The sequence below is a fragment of the Mauremys mutica genome, chromosome 1, assembly GCF_020497125.1.
Source record: "Mauremys mutica isolate MM-2020 ecotype Southern chromosome 1, ASM2049712v1, whole genome shotgun sequence".
In the NCBI taxonomy this organism is placed as follows: Eukaryota; Metazoa; Chordata; order Testudines; family Geoemydidae; genus Mauremys; species Mauremys mutica.
Window position 1 is genome coordinate 50,686,398 of NC_059072.1, and position 19,533 is coordinate 50,705,930.

The window sequence follows — 19,533 nt, forward strand, 5'->3', positions numbered from 1 at the left end:
GGGCTGACTTAGAACAACGCTTTCTCAGCTCTCGCCCCCTAACGCCCCTACTCTACTTGCGCTACATTGATGACATCTTCATCATCTGGACTCATGGAAAAGAAGCCCTTGAGGAATTTCACCATGATTTCAACAATTTCCATCCCACCATCAACCTCAGCCTGGACCAGTCCACACAAGAGATCCACTTCCTGGACACCACAGTGCTAATAAGCGGTGGTCACATAAATACCACCCTATACCGGAAACCTACTGACCACTATACTTACCTACATGCCTCCAGCTTTCATCCAGACCACACCATATGATCCATTGTCTACAGCCAAGCTCTAAGATACAATCACATTTGCTCCAACCCCTCAGACAGAGACAAACACCTACAAGAGCTCTATCAAGCATTCTTACAACGACAATACCCACCTGCTGAAGTGAAGAAGCAGACTGACAGAGCCAGAAGAGTACCCAGAAGTCACCTACTACAGGACAGACCCAACAAAGAAAGTAACAGAACGCCACTAGCCATCACCTTCAGCCCTCAACTAAAACCTCTCCAGCGCATCATCAAGGTTCTACAACCTATCCTGAAGGACGATCCATCACTCTCACAGATCTTGGGAGACAGGCCAGTCCTCGCTTACAGACAGCCCCCTAACCTGAAGAAAATACTCACCAGCAACCACAAACCACACAACAAAAACACTAATCCAGGAACCTATCTTTGCAACAAAGCCCGTTGCCAACTCTGTCCACATATCTATTCAGGGGACACCATCATAGGACCTAATCACATCAGCCACACCATTAGGGGCTCGTTCACCTGCACATCTACCAATGTGATGTATGCCATCATGTGACAGCAATGCCCCTCTGCCATGTACATTGGCCAAACTGGACAGTCTCTACGCAAAAGAATAAATGGACACAAATCAGACGTCAAGAATTATAACATTCAAAAACCAGTCAGAGAACACTTCAACCTCCCTGGTCACTCAATTAGACATCAAAGTCGCAATACTCCAACAAAAAAAACTTCAAAAACAGACTCCAATGAGAAACTGCAGAATTGGAATTAATTTGCAAACTGGACACCATTAAATTAGGCTTGAATAAAGACTGAGAGTGGATGGGTCATTACATAAACTAAAAACTATTTCCCCATGCTAATTTCCCCCCCACACACTATTACTCACACCTTCTTGTCAACTGTTGGAAATGGGCCATCCTGATTATCACTACAAAAGTTTTTTCTCTCCTGCTGATAATAGCCCACCTTAATTGATTACTCTTGTTATTTATAGTTAGTATGGCAACACCCATTTTTTCAGTGTATATATATCTTCCTACTGCATTTTCCACTGCATGCATCTGATGAGTTGGGTTTTAGCCCATGAAAGCTTATGCTCAAATAAATTTGTTAGTCTCTAAAGTACCACAACTACTCCTCATTCTTTTTGCTGATACAGACTAACACGGCTATCACTCTGAAACAGGAAAATAATAGAAGACAAAAACTCTATCACTTGTGTGTGAACACTTTTCAAAAAGCAATCACTTGATAGCTGAGCTAACAGTACTCATCCTCAAAGGAAACCTGTACAACACTTTCAAATGATGAGCCTGGGAGCTTAAATTCATAACTCTGCTGGCCACTAAAAATAATGGACTGACTAGAGACGTCGGATTTATGGCTTATTACAACAATCTGCACCCCACTAATTCCCCCTTTTGTCCTATGACTGCAAAGGTGTTAACAGGCCACTTCACCTTGAACCATCCCGTACAACATGTGATAGCTACTTATGCTATCAATCTGCTCCACCTTGCATTTAGCTGTGACCTCAGAGTACTGGTCCCAGACCTGAAGAGGAGCGCTGTGTGGCTCAGGAGCTTGCCTCTCTCACCAACAGAAGTTGGTCCAATAGCAGATATTATCTCACCCACGTTGTCGCTCTAATGTCCTGGCACCCACACCACTGCACTGCACTGCACACAAGACTGGCTCCAGGCAGCTCCGCCTCTGACCCTGGCCCCTGCGCTGTCAATGACTGAGGACTACAGTTCCCAGCAGGCAACGCGGGACATCACATGACACGCATGCCCGGTGCTGGCTCCGACCTGCCATAGAGACAGAGCGCAGCGCAGCGCTCTCAGCCGGGCTGCGTGCGGAGGGGGGCGGAGCCGCGGTAACACTATGGAGCTCGAGCCGCGGCCCGGGGCCGCCACCGCGGCCCTGACCCAGCCCCCGGAGCAGGAGAGGAAGCTGGAGCAGGAGAAGCTCTCCGGGGTGGTGAAGAGCGTCCACCGCCGGCTGCGCAGGAAGTACCGGGAAGGTAAACGCCGGGGCACGGCTGGGCCCGCCCCCGCACCGAGCCCCTCGGCGGCAGCGGGTGGGCGGTTAGAGCTGCCCGTGAGGCCCGGGGAGCCGCCCCCTGCACGGAGCCCGGGGGGCAGGGGTGCGGAGCGGGGCCCGGGGAGCCGCCCCCTGCACGGAGCCCGGGGGGCAGGGGTGCGGAGCGGGGCCCGGGGGCAGGGGCGCGGAGCGGGGCCCGGGGAGCCGCCCCCTGCACGGAGCCGGGGGGCAGGGGCGCGGAGCGGGGCCCGGGGAGCCGCCCCCTGCACGGAGCCGGGGGGCAGGGGCGCGGAGCGGGGCCCGGGGAGCCGCCCCCTGCACGGAGCCCGGGGGCGCGGAGCGGGGCCCGGGGAGCCGCCCCCTGCACGGAGCCCGGGGGCGCGGAGCGGGGCCCGGGGAGCCGCCCCCTGCACGGAGCCCGGGGGGCCCGGGGAGCCGCCCCCTGCACGGAGCCCGGGGACAGGGGCGCGGAGCGGGGCCCGGGGAGCCGCCCCCTGCACGGAGCCCGGGGGCAGGGGCGCGGAGCCCGGGGCTAGGGGAGCGGAGCGTGGCCCGGGGGAAGGGGAGCCGCCCCCTGCACGGAGCCGGGGGGCAGGGGCGCGGAGCGGGGCCCGGGGAGCCGTCCCCTGCACGGAGCCCGGGGGCAGGGGCGCGGAGCCCGGGGCTAGGGGAGCGGAGCGTGGCCCGGGGACCCGCCCCTTGCACTGAACCCGGTCCCAGGGAGCTCCCTCTAGGTGTAGCAGTTAGGGCTTGGGAAGTGGGGGGGGGCCTAGACGCATTCCCCCAAAGAGGGGGCCCAGGTCTCCTGTCTCTTTTCGTGGCGCCCCCTGCCCCCAGTTGAACCGGGGGTGGGGAGCTGCATCCTTTGCGTGCGGCTGTAGGCGCTGCTCACAGTCTGGAGCGTTGTGTTTGTGCACGTAAGTGCCCGCGGTGCTTCATCCTGCAGAACCCTGCTCCATTGCTAGTTGGGCTGCTCGCAGCTGGCAAAGTGTCCCTTTGTCCAGCGGCGGCTGTCTGTCACGTCTCTCTCTCTCTTCTTTCCTCCCCCTCCTCCCCCCAAGCTGCTTTTCCTGGCCCAGGAGTGCTCAAATTTCTGAGCTTCTGTTGTCTGCACATCCCAAGGAAGAAGTTCTATGGATAAATGATAACCTGTGATGTAAAAACAGACTATTAATTTATATCAGTAACCAAGTGCAATATAACCTGTCTAATCTGCGTATCATCAGTCTCACTCCCCATAAAACAATAGCTGATGCTGTAGTGAGCTCTTGCAACAAACTTTTACATTATGAAGTATATTATCTCACCTGACTAACAGCCCTTGACACATGATCTAGGAGGTAGGTCACTTGTAAAAATGCTTGCTTTATCCTTCTCTATGAGAGCTTTAGATGTGTGCTCACTATTGTGTGGGATTGGGATAGCAGAAGCATCCCAGAAATTAGACATAGCAGTTTTGAAGATTTAGAATAGGCAAACTGTAAAGTTGAGATTAATAGATCTTTAGAACAAAAAGGACTAGTATTGTCTGTTAGTCTATAAGGTGCCACAAGACTCTTTGCTGCTTTTACAGATCCAGACTAACACGGCTACCCCTCTGATAGTATTCTCTAGTCTGACCTCCTGCAAAACAGGGGCCATACTATTTCCTCCAGTAATTCTTGCATCAGGGCCATAATTTCTGGTTGAGCTATAGTCTATATATTTTACAAAAATATTAATGGAATGGAAACTGTTCTAACAATACTACTAATACTTAGCTCTTGTATAGCATTTCTAATCTTTAGGTCTCAAAGTGCTTTACATTTCAAACTAATTCCTGCCTCTTAATCTGTGGCTGCTTGAAGTCCATCTTGCTTCAGAGCTGATACTATGGTGCTGTGTGTGGGGACTCCCCAAATTCTGAGAACACATGTTTCTTCTGCTTCCTAGCCCAAATTTGCATGTGATTTGGTCTTCGCTATTCAGTGGATAGATGTCTACACTACATCTGGGAGTGAGCCTCTCTCTGAGTCCACAGAGTAAAAATAGCTGTGTAAATGTTGCTTTGACGTTGAGGTTCAGGCTGGCACTCGGGCTCTCAAGCCCACCCCTATTCCTCTCAGTCTTGAAAACCCAAGCTCCAGTCCAAACTGCAGTGTATATAGCTATTGTTAGTACAGTAGCATGAGCCCCATTACCGTAAGTCTGTCAACTGGGCTGGGAAGCTCATTCCTAGATACAGTGTAGGCTTACGCATAGTGGCCAGACGAGAGAAATACTTCCATTCAAGCTTATCTTCCATGCTGAGGAACCATCACAAACACACGCAGCTTAGGGCTTGTCTACACTGGCACTTTACAGTGCTGCAACTTTCTTGCTCAGGGTGTGAAAAAACACCGCCCTGAGCACAGCAAGTTTCAGTGCTGTAAAGCGCCAGTGTAAACAGTGCACCAGCGCTAGGAGCCACGTCTCTCATTGAGGTGGTTGTTTTTTAGAGTGCTGGGAGAGCGCCACATTAAAGCATTGCCTGTGTAGACTAGCCCTTAGCTGCTCAAACTGTGTTCTGTTGCCAGGACTTGTGCCTTTGGCAGTTCACACCTTTCTGTTATTTCAGCCTATCTGCAGATTCCCATGGCTACACTTGCAAATTTGCAGCGCTGCAGCAGGGTGTGAAAACACACCCTCTCCAGCGCTGCAAATTGCGGTGCTGCAAAGCGCCAGTGTGGTCAAAGTCCCAGCGCTGGGAGCGCGGCTCCCAGCGCTGTACGTTATTCCCCACAGGGAGATGGAGTACGGACAGCACTGGGAGAGCTCTCTCCTAGCGCTGGCGCTTTGACTACACTTAGCGCGCGGCAGCGCTTTGAACTGCAAGTGTAGCCTCAGCCTCAGAAAGACAACACCAGGTCACACTTAGGGCTTTTCTACACAGAAATGTCATGGTGAAGTTAGCATAAAATAGCTAGAGTGTGAATTTAAAGCAGGGCTTTGGAGCAGAGCCCAGAGCTGGAGCGCGGAGCAGCTCCAGAGCAATGGAGCTGCAGGCTTTTGCCTGGAGCTGGAGCGGAGCCGAAGCACAGCTCCAAAGCCCTGATTTAAAGTGCAATAGTTATTTGGCACTAACTCCCTGGGTGGACACTCTTATTCTGCACTAAAAGTGCCTTTTTGTGAATTAGGTTGATCCATTCAGCAGTAGCTATTCTACAATAATTATTCTCAGCCTTTTCCCTTGTGTGGAAAAACCCTCAGCTAACATTTTTAATTGTCATAAATTTTTTTTTATGAAAGCTTAAATTCTGCAGAAATTGTGGTAAGCATCCCTCTGCCCAGGAAACGATTCTTACTTGCTAATAGCAAGTGAATATGTAGGGAATAATTTACTGGTACTAATACTAGTCATCTTATTCAGACTGCACAGTTATTATTTGATTTTCCTCATGTACTGCATCTTACACATTAGTGAGAACTTCAGTGTCATGTATTTTTTGGGGGGGTAGAGGAGGAATAACAAAACTGTTCAACAAATCATACTTCTACAGCATGGAGCTTTCCAGTATTATAATCTAATCAATTGTAATCCTCATGAGTTACTAGCTATCAGTATCATTAGTTTTTCACATTGAAGTTGAAATAATTATCTTCTGTTCAGTTATCTTCTCCACTACACCCTAACCTTCCAAAAGCATGCTTGGGAATCTCCCTCTCTAGAGCTTTAACATCTTCGTGAACTTACAGTACCTGAAAATTCTTGCTTTCAGAATTCTGTATTGCCTTCTTAATATGCATTTTATTCTATATAACTATCTTGATGAAATCCAAAATGGCAGCTTACTAAAGAAGCAAAAGGCTACATTCATTTGGTAGTACACCCGCATTACAATTTCCATGTCAGTGTGGAACGTTCAGAAAACAAAGCAAAAGTTAAATCCTTAAACATGTACATCCAACAGGTAGACACAAGGAAGTGCACCCAGCTGGCTTTATGCAAGTAATAATGAAGCTGCTGATCTTCTTCAAAAATATTTGATAAAGGCATTAAGATCTAAGAGTGACTAGGCTTTTTTCAGTATTTTTTTTACTTCCCCATTTGTCAAGCCTTGTTCTGTAAAGCTAATTTCCGTCTCATGAATGGTATCTAGCAGGCCACACCAAAGTTGCTGTTTCGTGGACTTTCCAACAGAACTTTACTTTTAATATATGAAATCACAAGTGGTTCTGTACTGTGTACAATGAGCTAGCAGTGAAAAAGGGAGCATGCTCAACTTCCTCAGTGAGAACTGTATAATTACTTACCATAATATAGATGATTCTCAGAGAATGCACTTTCATACTGTCATTGGGATTTTAATAGTTAATTTGTTCTGAGAAAAGTGAAGTGGTCCTTTCCTCAAGCCATTTAGATTAAATTCTTTGCAGTTATACAGACTTATTTCTAATAAGCAGATTTCAGTGCTGATGTGAATGAGACGATTACTGGAATTACTTACTATTGAGTGAATTTAAAAGGCAAGTTCATGCCTTACCTGACTTGTTTACAGCTGGCATCACTGACCTCACTTTGATTTATTGCTTGCCGTGACTCCCCTTTCTTTTAAAAAAAAAAATGAATCCGTATAAAAATGACATTGGCATCCTTTAATAATACAGGCTAATGCAGGCCTCAACCAGTTTTAAATGTTTATGTTTAAATGTGAAAGCAATGTTTGTTTTAGTGTGCAGTTCCTAGTTAAAAGATAATCTTGTCTAATCGAATGTATGTAACTGAAGAAAGGCTTATTTAACAACAGGTCATCCAGAGAGCCAGGCAGTTCTTTAAAAAGTTGATGCTGTTCTATGAAGTTGCTTTGCTCAAAGTTGCATCTTGGCTCATTTCCATGTTTGTCTAGGCTTCTCCCATTTTCAACAGCACTGTTGTTGCATGTTAGAGGGCCCACATATTGGCAATTTTATTTGTAATGTGACTAATCTCTAGGATGGATTACCATATTAGTTCTAATTTATTTAATTTTCTTTGTGACAGCCATGTCAACCTCTCATTACCTAACCCCTGTGTTAAAACCTGTTGTTTTAATCTGTAAATGAAACTGGAAAACATGGTGGGTTCCCTTCTGTAGCTCTGAAACACTCACCACAAAAAATGCATTTTATTTTTATTTCCAGATCTTTACTTTGCATCTCTTAACCAATACTTCCCTTTTCTGTTTGCAGGGCATGGTCAGTCTGACCCACTTCTAGTGCAAGTGTTGGGTTTGCCTTTGGTTTTTAGTTGGTAAATGAGAGGGAAAAGTTGTTTGCAGAAAAATGGATAAGCGAAAATGGTCATATAACAGTCTGCTTTGTGATTATACTGCCCTTCAGCCCTGTCCACAATCCTCTCTGAACCATATTTTCTGATTCATTATTAAGCAAAACTTAAAATAGTTTCAGTCTAAAATGGCTTAAATATGGGTTAGGTAATCAGTGTATATTAGTCTCATTTAAAATTCTCTTTAACAATTGTTACGTGGTTGAGTCTTATCAATAGTGGTTAAACACTTCAACCAAATTATCCTAAATTCTTAATAAGCTGTTTTAAACTATTTCAGGCCATTGACTTCTGCACAAGTGTATACAAATTTTCTGAAGTTATTAGATGAAAGGGCTGATTGAGGAATTCTCCTTCTGAAATATCAGGGATGGCCATGGCTGGAGATGGGATGAGGAGGGCCAGGGCTCTTAGGTGGCACCGAGTATTTTCTGCCAGGTGCTTGGCTGGCTGGTTCTTGCTCATGTGCTCAGGGCCGGACCGTTAACGTATATGGGGTCAGGAAGGAATTTTTCCCACAGATCACATTGGCAGTGACCTGGATTGGCGAGGTATTCGCCGCCTTCTGCAGTGTGTGGGTTGGATCACTTGCCAGGATTATCTGGGTTTATCTCACTTAATCATTTTCCTGACATTACAGCAGCTTCGTGCACTAGTTCATCTGAGTCCCTCCAATTCTTGCCTGGGGCACATAATAGTCTAGTCTCTGGGTTGTGGTTCTTCAGTCTGATTTTGGTTGTTGGATTCAATGTACAAGTGCTGGATGATGTTGGTGATCTGTGAAATACAGGAGATGAGACTACCTGATCTGGCCTTAAACTATCTCTCTCTCAGAAAATCTAAAACTTCTAACAAAAAGAGGAAAAATAAAATTGGATACAAAACACATGCTTTCAAAAATAGAAAATGAGGAAGGAACATTATATATGCATAAACTTCAATTATTTCATAATTTCATTTTGTATGAATGTAATCTTGCCCTTAAACTCTACTTCTGTTCCCCATCTGAACTGTTTATCATAGATCAGTGGTTCTCAACCTTTCTAGACTACTGTATCCATTTCAGGAGTCTGATTTGTCTTGTGTACCTCAAGTTTCACCTCACTTAAACTACTTACTTATACAATCAGACATAAAAATACAGAAATGTCACAGCACACTCTTAGGCCTGGTTTACACTAGGATGGGGGGTCGAACGAAGGTACGCGACTTCAGCTACGCGAATAGCGTAGCTGAAGTCGAACTACCTTAGTTCGAACTTCTTACCTGTCCGAACGGCGGTGGTGGAGTTCCGGAGTTCCGGAGTCGACGGGAGTGCGTTCGGAGTTCAAACTATCGCGTCTAGATTAGATGAACTCCGAGAAGTCGAACGCGTCGACCCGGCAGGTAAATATAGACCTACCCTTACTGAAAAAATGCTTACTTTCTTATTTTTACCATATAATTATAAAATACATTGATTGGAATATAAATATTGTACTTGAATTTCAGTGTGATACTTGAGCCTGTTTTTCACTTGTGAGCCTTGTCTGAAGCTGACCCCCAGGCTGTGGGGCTGAAGCATGTAACTTAGCTTTGCGGTGCCCCCTGATTAGCTGCCCTGGTTATCACCCCTAATGCCAGACCTGCACTTGTGACCCCCCCAACCAATCTCTCGATGACCACCCCCCCTCAGGTGCTGCAACCCCCAGATTGAGAAACACTAGATGAGTGGCGTATCCCCTGGAAAACCTCTGAGTACCCCCTGATTGAGAACCACTGTATTAGACTATAAGGTCCTCGGAGTAGGAATGTATTTTTTTTGTATTCGGGTTTTAATACCATGCTCTTCGCTGTAGTGTCTGAGCACCTTGCAGTAGTACAGTAAACAATGTGCTTACACATCTGTGTCACATTGTTTGTCTCTGATCCTCTTACCCGAGGGAGAAACATGGAATGGAGTTTCTTGTTATGGTTGGGTGGTGGTTATTCAATATACCTGTTGCTGTGTGTTTATATTTGAGAAAGCAAGGTCAAAGAAATGCACCTTGCACTTGGAGGTGAAAGTGGTGAGGTTTATGATAGTCCTTAGCTTCTGGGGGAGTTGATTCTGCAGTCTTGGACCAATCCAGAAAAGATTCTGTCTTCTGCCCAGATGAGCTTTACTCTTATAATGGAACTCTCAGCAATGCCAGAGGAACAAAGTTTTTGACCAGCATCTTTATCCTGGAGCTTTAAATGGTCTTTTAGGTATCCTGGGCCCAGGCCAGAAAGCACTTTGAAGATAACAACTAAGACCTTCAACTTGAGTCATAATTCTATGGGAAGCCAGCATAGAGAGCCGGGGACAGATGTGATTTGCTTATGATAGCCTGTGCTGCTGTGGAGACGCACTGCAGCATTTTGTATCAGTTAGAGTTTCCCAAGTCCTGAAGATTTCACCCCCAGGTACATTGGATTGCTGTAGTCCAGCTAAAAGGTGATGGAGGCATGATTAACTGAGGCCAGGTCTTTGTCTGCCAGGAAGCGATGCTGTCTCCTAGCTGACCAGAGATGGTAGAAAGCATTACTCATGTCCGTTGCCTTGTGAGAGTTTAAGGGTCAGTGGGGAACCCAAGAGTACTCCTAGACTACAGACTAATTGACCAATTATGGATGTGAACTTTCAGTCAAATGAGACGACACTGTGGCTGCAAACTCCTCAAAATACTTTCCTCTACCCACCACTGTCAGCTCTGTTTTGCTCAGGTTCAGCTTGAGACAGTTATCTTTCATTCATGAGCTGATCTCATGCAAGCACTGGGCCATCTTGATGGTGGTGATGTGGTTGTATGTGATGAAGGATAGGTGGAGCTGTGTCATTATCTGCATATTGCTGGCACTTGAGTCCATGTCTGACCAATTTACCTGATAATTAAAAGGTAACCTCTACATGCAACTATCATAGACTTCTATGGTTCAAATAAGTAAATAACAATGAATAAATAAAACTGATAACTAAAATCACCCTCAACTCTGAAGTGTGAAATTTAATGTATAATTAACTGCATCCCTAAAAACTATATTAAAAGAATGCAAAGGTTGCAAAGTCAAGCACTCAAAAGTTAGGGAATAGAATTAAGGTTGCCCATGCCACACTGATTCTGCCCCTTCCTGAATATGCACGCTGATTTTAAATCACATGATCACCTACTTTTTTTTCCACAGCAAAGAAAGGAGGGGACAGTGTGAGTACACGAGAGACATTTTTCCTGTTCTCTTTTCTGGTATCTGGCACGACAGCCAGGAGGAGCAGTTGTAGGGAAAGTCCTGCTCAGCATTTGCAGCCATCAATTGCTCCATGGGGAAGGTACAGTTGCAGTTCATTAGGCAGACAGGCTTTGTGGGGATGAAGCAAACTCAATGCACATGGAATCTCTAGAGAATCTGGCAGCCAAATTCTAGGAAGACTACACTGAGCATATGCAAACTTACATTTATAAGTCCCCCGGAAGCTTATAACTTTGCCAAATTTGGGTGGCAGAGTTGGCAAAAGTCAAAACCATGACACTAGGGTGTGACCCCTCTGCCAAAAATCTGGTCTCTTTTCCACAGCATGATTGGTGGCCATACAGCTTCTCAACTACTCAGTTGCAAGATTTTTTTTTAACATAGGCAAAACTTGTTCCCCTTAACGTTTCCAGAAACAACTGAAACATTTTTAGCTGAAACTTCACAAAAAAATTCAGCCTCAGGCAGTCACCAAGCATGGAAGAATTTAGCCCAAACAGTTTGGCAAAGTTTTATAAGCCACTGCAAACCCTGCTTCTAAAGGAAAGTGTTGGGCAATCTTAACTATAAGTGGCACTGCCAGCACTTAATATAGCACTTCTCAGCAGTGCTGTATAGAATCAAAATGTCATCACTTCTGTTTGAGTTCAGCTGTCTTTCACTGAAGCTTTTTTTTACAGCTCTGTAGAGCTTATCTTCACCCTTCAGTTTATCTGTTTTCAATCACTTGACCACAATAAAGTCAAAACAAATTTTCCCCATTGTTTAAAAAAAAAAGGATTTTTTTAACAATGTTAAGTCTTTGAAAAAGAACGTAAAGTGTATATTTTGCAACTTAAAAAAATACAGGAAAGAAGGGTTATGTGTACATGCTAGCATCTTCCCCCCCCCCCCCAAAACCCAAAAAACAAAGCAACCCCAACCAAAAATCACTTTTGCAATGCAGGTAGCTCTTTCCCTATGTTCACAAAAATAACTGTTGGCAGATCTCCTCTTTAAGTGAACTCTTCCTTTTGTAGCAGTACAGTCATGTGACTGCTTCTTGAGTAAGTGTCTTCTGTGCAACATTATCCATGGAGAAGCAGGTTTTAAACATAGTTTAGATGGGAAATTTACAAAGGCCAGTTAAGTGTCTTACTTCCATCAAAATCCAATGGAGTTGAGTGCCTTTGAAAAACTCCCCTTAGATACTCTATGAAGAATTAAAAAGATATTTGACCATGGGTAAAAAAACAAAACAGGATATTGCACTAAAATACTGGGCTGTCTGACTTTCTTTAAAAAGAAAGAAAAATGTCTGTAAAGACCACCAATACCAAAGCCACCTAATTTTTCTATAGATAACACATAACATCAGTTTAATAAGAATTACTACTTCGTTTCTTTTAAAAAACTTAGATTTAAATATTATTATAGAGCCAGTGCCATTCATCATTTGTTTTAATCTCTCTCTAGAAAGAGGAAAATAATTGTAGATACCAGCAGTTATATTTTCAAACAATAGCCATCAGATTCAGCAGTGCATTAAGGCTTTAATTTTTTAGTAATGATTTCATGTAAATAAGCCCCAAAATTTGACTGACCTTACAACAATAGATGTTTGAGAGCTGGAAGGTGCTTTCCTAAGAAACAAGTTTTCATTTTTTTGTTGTTGTACTCTACCATAGTTCATGCTCTACTTGTACTCCGTTTTGTGTATCTGCAGAAGTTAAGTAACAAACTATATTATTGGGTTTCTACCAGCCTGAACAGTGGCATCACAGATATAACTGCACAAAAAAGGAAGTGACCAAACAAAAAGCCTCTTTGAAAACAGAGGGAAAGTACATCTGTAACTGTCAAAGTATGTTTGGTAGCGAAATGTATTATAAATTGAGATTTAATAAAAAACCCAAAACGCATGTATCTGTGATTCAAACAATTCTAAAAAAACCCCCTGGACCTCCTGTGAAAGACTCCAAAAATAGGCAACAGGTGGTCATGTGATCCGTTATGTACTTTTCAAGCATTGCTTTCATATAACAAAAAAGTTATTCCAAGACTAGTATTTTTGGTATATTTATGTTTTATATATAGTATTTCTGAAACTGATATTGCAGGTCAGTGCATGATATCAATTTAACAAATGTCTTCATTTGCTTTTGTGTTCTTGGGTCTGTACTGTACACCTATTTATGCAGTGTGTACTGAATATTCATTTGAGGCAGGGCCGGCTCCAGACCCCAGCATGCCAAGCGCGCGCTTGGGGCGGCATGCCGCGGGGGGCGCTCTGCCTGTTGCCGGGAGGGCGGCAGGCGGCTCCGGTGGACCTCCCGCAGGCATGCCTGCGGATGCTCCACTGGAGCCACGGGACCAGCGGACCCTCCGCAGGCACGTCTGCAGGAGGTCCACCGGAGCCGCGGGACTGGCAACCGCCAGGGCGCCCCCCGCGGTGTGCCGCCGTGCTTGGGGCGGCAAAATTGCTAGAGCCGCCCCTGATTTGAGGCCCAGCATAAAGTAGTCTGACTGGGTCTCTTGTTATATAAGCTCAAATGGAAGATATTTTAAGTAGTCTAAATGTACTGATTATGAGATATGAACTAGAATTTGCATCAGCCTTGGATAACATAAACTATGGAAAGTTTTATTAGCGTTGCTGTAGCAATAGCAGAGATATTGTATGTAGGGATGTAAATAGTGGTTTAAAAAGTTAACCAGTTAACCAATTAAAATTTATATTTAATCGATTAACCATGATCCGAGGCAAGTCTGGCGGGCCTGGCATGACTGTAGCTGGGGGCGCATTCCAGCCGTTGGGGTTAACAGTTAACCTTTTACATCCCTAATTGTATGTTTAAAGAACTGTTATACTGCAACTCTTGCAATTTTCTATGAAGATCAAATTAAAAATAAACCAGCGATTATAATATTACGTCAAAATTAAGTGAGGGAGTTAACTAATGTAGTCATCAGCTATGAATTTTCTTCTGAAATTTATGGGACAGCAAATTGACACCAACATTTACTGCATAGCCTCAAGAGTTTTGTGTTGACAGACAGAGGAACGTATAACTAAATGAAAGCTTGCTCATATTTCTTTGCCATTGTTAGCAGTGTCATCCTTTTTTCAGATCACAAAATGTAAGTTCAAGTTTGTAAAGCAAATATTATTTCTAGTAAGTGAAATAAGAAGTATCTAATTACCCTTACTTTCTTGTAAATAATTCTTCAAGTATATTCCATTTTGGACAAGTATAAAATTAGACAAACTAGTTTTGGAACATAGTTTGAACTCCATTGAAATAGTAAGTATGTTGTGTGAGAAGAAGGCAGATGATTAGTAAACTTCTAGAATTTTGAACATGCTGAATGTTTTAAGTGGAATAAGATAGTGGGTAGCATTCCTAATTTAATTAATTTTTTCTCTGCTTAGCCACAGCTACATTTTCCAGTACTGTAGCACCAAAAGGGCATACTTGTTACATAATGCAGCACTGGGTATTTTTCCATCATCGCATACCAGATATACCTCTACCCCGATATAACGCGGTCCTCGGGCGCCAAAAATCCCTATCGCGTTATAGGTGAAACTGTTGTTGTTGGGGTAGCAGCGGCAGGGCTCCAGCGGTGATTTAAAGAGCCCCGGGCTTCAGCCACTGTGGGAAGCCTGGGCCCTTTAAATTGCTGGCCGAGCCCTGCTGCCGCAGCTCTGGGGTAGCAGCAGCAGGGCTCCAGTAGTGATTTAAAGGGTCTGGAGCTCCCCGCAGCCGCCCGAGCCCTGCTGCTGGAGCCCCAGGGTTACATGCAAACCCATGTTATATTGGGTCGCGTTATATCGGGGTAGAGGTGTACTTAAAGCAGAGAATTGGATAAGTTGTATGTTAACTTCCTCTGATAATGGGGATAGGATGAGAGAGCATCAATTAGTGGACTATAATGTAAAAATACATTCTATTTTAATCATTTAAATTGTATTAAAATAGTGTTGGTACAGTAGGTGGATGTATCTGAAGTCTAGAGTCTGATTTTATTATTTTCAAACTATCAAGTCTGAGCTGACAACTCATTTTAAGAACAGTGTGGAATTTGTCATGTTGAGTTTCTCTAGGAATTTTTTAACCTAACATTGCCTTACCTCAGTGGTTCTCAACCTTTTTTCATTTGCTGACCCCTAAAATTCTACTGGAGGTGCGGATCCCTTTGGAAATCTTAGACATAGTCTGTGGACCCCGAAGAGTCCACAGACCACAGGTTGAAAACCCTTTTTCTATGGTAATGTCAGCCTTTCATGGCCACCTTAGACATAGTCTGAGGTCCCCCAGCTGATAACCACTGCCCTAGTTGACAATGTTTGTTGCCATTTATTGATGATCAGCGTGTTGTGTAAACTGATATACTATTTCAGTGAGGAACCAGAGGTATTTTTACAAACACTTAAATGATAATCCTTGTGTGGAACACTGGGACATATTATAAATTAGACTGTTGATGGCACATACTCTAGTTAAAATCTAAGCAGAAGCTTTAAGGTATAAATGGGATGTTGCCATAGCTAGGCATTAGAAATTTGGAATATTCCAGCAGTGTTGTATTCTTGCAACTAGCAGATGTTGCTTTCCTTTAAAATGGAAGATTAAAGGGGTGCATCTGTAAGCATCTTTGTAGAAACATGAAAATATGTTTTTGTTTTTAATGCAGCAGTAGGCAACATGCTATGTTTGATTTTTCTCTCTGGTACCAGCAAAAAGATGGACAGTTCTAGGAATTTTTTTGCTAAATAATGAAGAGCAGCAGGGTCAAACTCACACATTATGTTCTGAATCAGCTTAATTGTCACTTTATATTTCTCAGTGACACATTTTATGGATATTTTTCTTTTAAATGAGATTCTTGAGGACAATGCCACTCCAGATTATATCCAAATCTGTTTTATTTTACCATTGTATAACAATGGTTTGCATCCCTTTTACTAAAATTAAAACACAAGTATAAGCTAGTAACATGACATATAAATTGAAATAAATGTGTACTACCCTAAATACAGGCCCCTGTCTATAGTTCTGTATTGCCATAGCAAACTGTTAAAAATACTTTCATAAATAAACACTGGCATAGTGTTGATAGAACACTATCCTGGCGGCAACATGAATATAACAAAAATGTAATGAGCTCTACTAACAAAACCTTTACCAGAGTTGCCATCCTCAGTTTTGCCCAACTCACATCTTCTTTTATGCACAAAGGTAACAAAGAAGGTTTACCATAAGTTAAGTAAATTCTTGGTGTTGTGAATAAGTAGTATATTTCTAGTGAAATAAATATCAGTTTAATTACCAAAACACTCTTAAATTACAAGAGTAAAACATAAATAGCGAGGTGCTTTGTACTAAGAACTTTAAGGCACTCTAAAATTGCTTGGGCAACTTCTTACTTTCTATGTCTTTTAAGTTATGTTCTGTGTGTGTATGTTAGCCCAAAACAGTTTAACTATGGTCTACACAGATCAGAAGATGGTTGTTTGCAGATCCCACCCCCTTCTGCATCTATCATTGGGTGATTTATTAAGACGGAGGCAGAATAAGATGTAACACACAAATATTTATTATGCCACTAGTCAGTAAACTAGCCAAGGACCCCCTTCAGACAATAAACAATGTAAGGAAGACGCATGAAGCTCAGAGCCCTTAAACCCCCTTAACCAATGGATGTAAAACAGAGGAAAACCACAATGGGTATTACAATACCATATCCTGAAGACAGGGACACAATGACAAAACCTCAGGATACCGACAGGGACAGTGGTGAAAATCAGGGGCACTGGACACCAAACAGGAACTGGGTATTCTTCCCCCCCCGGACAGGTCTCCTCCCTCTTGGGCAGATCTTCTCCCTCAGGTAGGTCTTCAGTGGTTGCCCACGCAGTCTCTGCTTGACCTCATAGTCCAGTGCAAGTATGCGCTCACTAATGGTGTGTAACAGTTGAGTGCAAGTATGTTAATAGAGACCAAGAATCCAAAGTCCTATGAATCCTGGTCCCTCTGGGGCTTCTGGCAGCTAGCTGAACTGTGAAGGACACTGGCTGCCACTCAGATGGACAGCCCTGAGTGACAGGCATGCCACTCACTAAATAACCTGCAGTTGCTAGGCAGATTATGGCTGTCACATGACTCTAACTGCCCTGACCTTTCCCCACCTTGATTTGAAAAAGGCTGAAAGGGCACTAAATCATCTGAGGAGAAGGGTATCCAAGATGAAGGCTTGGCTGTCCTTTTACAAATCCAAGATGGACATTACATAAAACAGGCCAGAAACAGATTTTACTCAACATGTATACTTCAGAGTTTTTGCATTTATATGGTCTGTTTTGTGTTTAATAGATAGGGTAATGTTACAGTGCTGTATCCAAAAGGATATTGTCTGAGTATCAGTATTTACTATCTTTATTTCAAGCTGCTTAACTTTTTACTTTACTCTGCAGCTTACAGCACTTGAACCTTCTGAGAGTAGAACAGCTGATGAGATTTCTTACATGTTACAAATAAAAGTGCATTAATAATAGTGCAAGTCCTTTTTTAAATGACTGTTTTCAGTTGTGTATATTTAAATTGTGAATAAAAAAGCTGCATATGTAATGTGACATGCCAATGCACTCAGTATGTACTGGTGAAGTGAAAAACAGCTGAGGTCAAAAAATTAATCATTTTTCTTAATAGCCATTGATAGTCATGATTTAAGAATGCAGTTTTTATAATTTTTAACTTGTGGAAACTGATACTGTATATTTGGGTAATCAACACCTCTCTCTTTTTTTTTTTTTTCTGTTCTCTATTTCCCCCACCCCACTCTCCACCCCAAAAAAATCCACTATCTGTGTCAGGCAATGAGTCATTCCATTGTGAATAGAAAGAGTTGTAGTGTGTGGCATTTTTTTGAGTGAACTCTGCTGTTTCAGTTGCCAGCTAGAAAGGTAACTCTTTAGTCATTATAGGCCAAACCAGAACTGCGTCTTTGGTTCCATTTTAAATATGGTGAATGGCAAAGGAAGCATGATTGATGGTACTGTAATGATTACACACACACACACACACTTCATACAAACAGCTGATGTACCCCAATGGAGTCCTCTGTGAGTGGGGACTTGCATTATAATTTGCACATACATGACACCTTTTCATCTAAGGTTTTCAAAGCACTTTACAATAGCGGGTAAGAAATATCACTGTATATGTGGTATGTTATGAAGACATAGTATAGCAAACACAGAATATGAAATGAAGTGCTGTCTATTGGCTCTGTAATATTTGGTCAGATCTGTGAGTTTTCTTGTTTACTATTAGGTGTGATCCGCTTGTGAAATGTAGTTGGAAGCACTGCAGTGAGAAGAACAGTATGTGCTTGTGAGTTCACCTATAGACTCTATCACCACCTGACAGCTGTGTTCAGGAGAAGGATGACAAAGACTAGAAACCATAGTCAGGATAAGATTTTTTTTGGCTCTCAAGGACAGCGTTATATCGAGGTAGAGGTGTATATAGTATCAGGAATTCATAGGCGTAAGGATGAGGCTTGTGTCAGGGACAGATTATCCCATAGCTGCATTCTGCGATAGTTCTTGCATCTTCTTTTGAAGCATCTGGTGCTGCCGACTGTTGGAGACAGGGGGCTGGACAGTGACACATCCAGAGCTAAAATGCAGAAGAAACTGAGGAAAAGAATTATGCTTAATGAAATGAAATAGACTTTTATAGAAGTGTCCTATCACATTTGCTGCAGGGATCATGTTCCTTATACTTTTTGGTGCTGTATATAGTCAGAACTCAGGTATTAAGTTACTTGTTCATCTAAATTTAAAGTTGTTCAAATAAATCACTTATTTCTGTTTCAGTTTCAGAAACGGGAAGTGGGAATGCTACTTTGTTTAGACTGTAGCCTCACTGCCCCCTCTAAATATAAGTAAAATAAGCTTTGTCTTTGGCTTCTTTAATTTTGTCCTGTCAGGAATTTTTTTCTAATTAAACTTAAAGTAATCTCTTCTAAGAAATTACCCATTTTAATTGATGATAAAGTTACCTTTTATGTAAACCCCATTTAGCGCAACTTAAAGGTGTATGTGTGAAGGACTTCCTTTAGGGGAAGAATGGGGTGGGGAGCAGTGTAGGACAACAAACTAGATTATTTTTTTGTTAAGCCTGAAGAAGGTTTACGTGGATGGAGAGCATAGTCTGGGGAATGCATTTTAGCTAGATGCATGAGATTGGACTTCTGCATCATATCCAATAATAGACTGCTATAAGGAATCTCTCTTCGATCATCAGTTGTATCTGCAGTCAGTGACAGAATTGCAAGGACAGGTAACCAAGTAACTGCTTAAAGAATTAATCTTCCAGGGTATACAGAACTGGTGATATGTTATTTTTAACAACCCTGGAGAGAGGGAACCAAACAGAAACATAAATGGTTTTTTTTTTTAAGTAAAGCTGCTGCAGGGACCTGTAAGGCTTGTAAAAAAACTCATGTTATGAGCAGTTGTTATAAATCAGAATCTCTGGAGTCTGACACTTACACGACTGATTTCTTTTATGGGAGGAATGGGGCATTTAAAAAAAAGTCTGTTCTATGGAATCCATGCTCAAATAGGATTTAAGTTGCATGCATCCGACGAAGTGGGTAT

The 19,533-nt window shown here is 43.0% G+C and overlaps 1 protein-coding gene across 1 annotated transcript in view; it reads left to right on the top strand.

The window, feature by feature from the left end:
* Positions 1–2,110: 2,110 nt before the first annotated feature.
* The window catches only part of BMT2 (base methyltransferase of 25S rRNA 2 homolog), a 62,221-nt gene continuing 44,798 nt past the window's right edge, over positions 2,111–19,533 (top strand). The window contains exon 1 of the mRNA XM_044993850.1: positions 2,111–2,330. Coding sequence (XP_044849785.1) covers positions 2,192–2,330 — 139 coding nt within the window. The 5' untranslated portion in view covers positions 2,111–2,191. The remainder of the gene's footprint in view (positions 2,331–19,533) is intronic.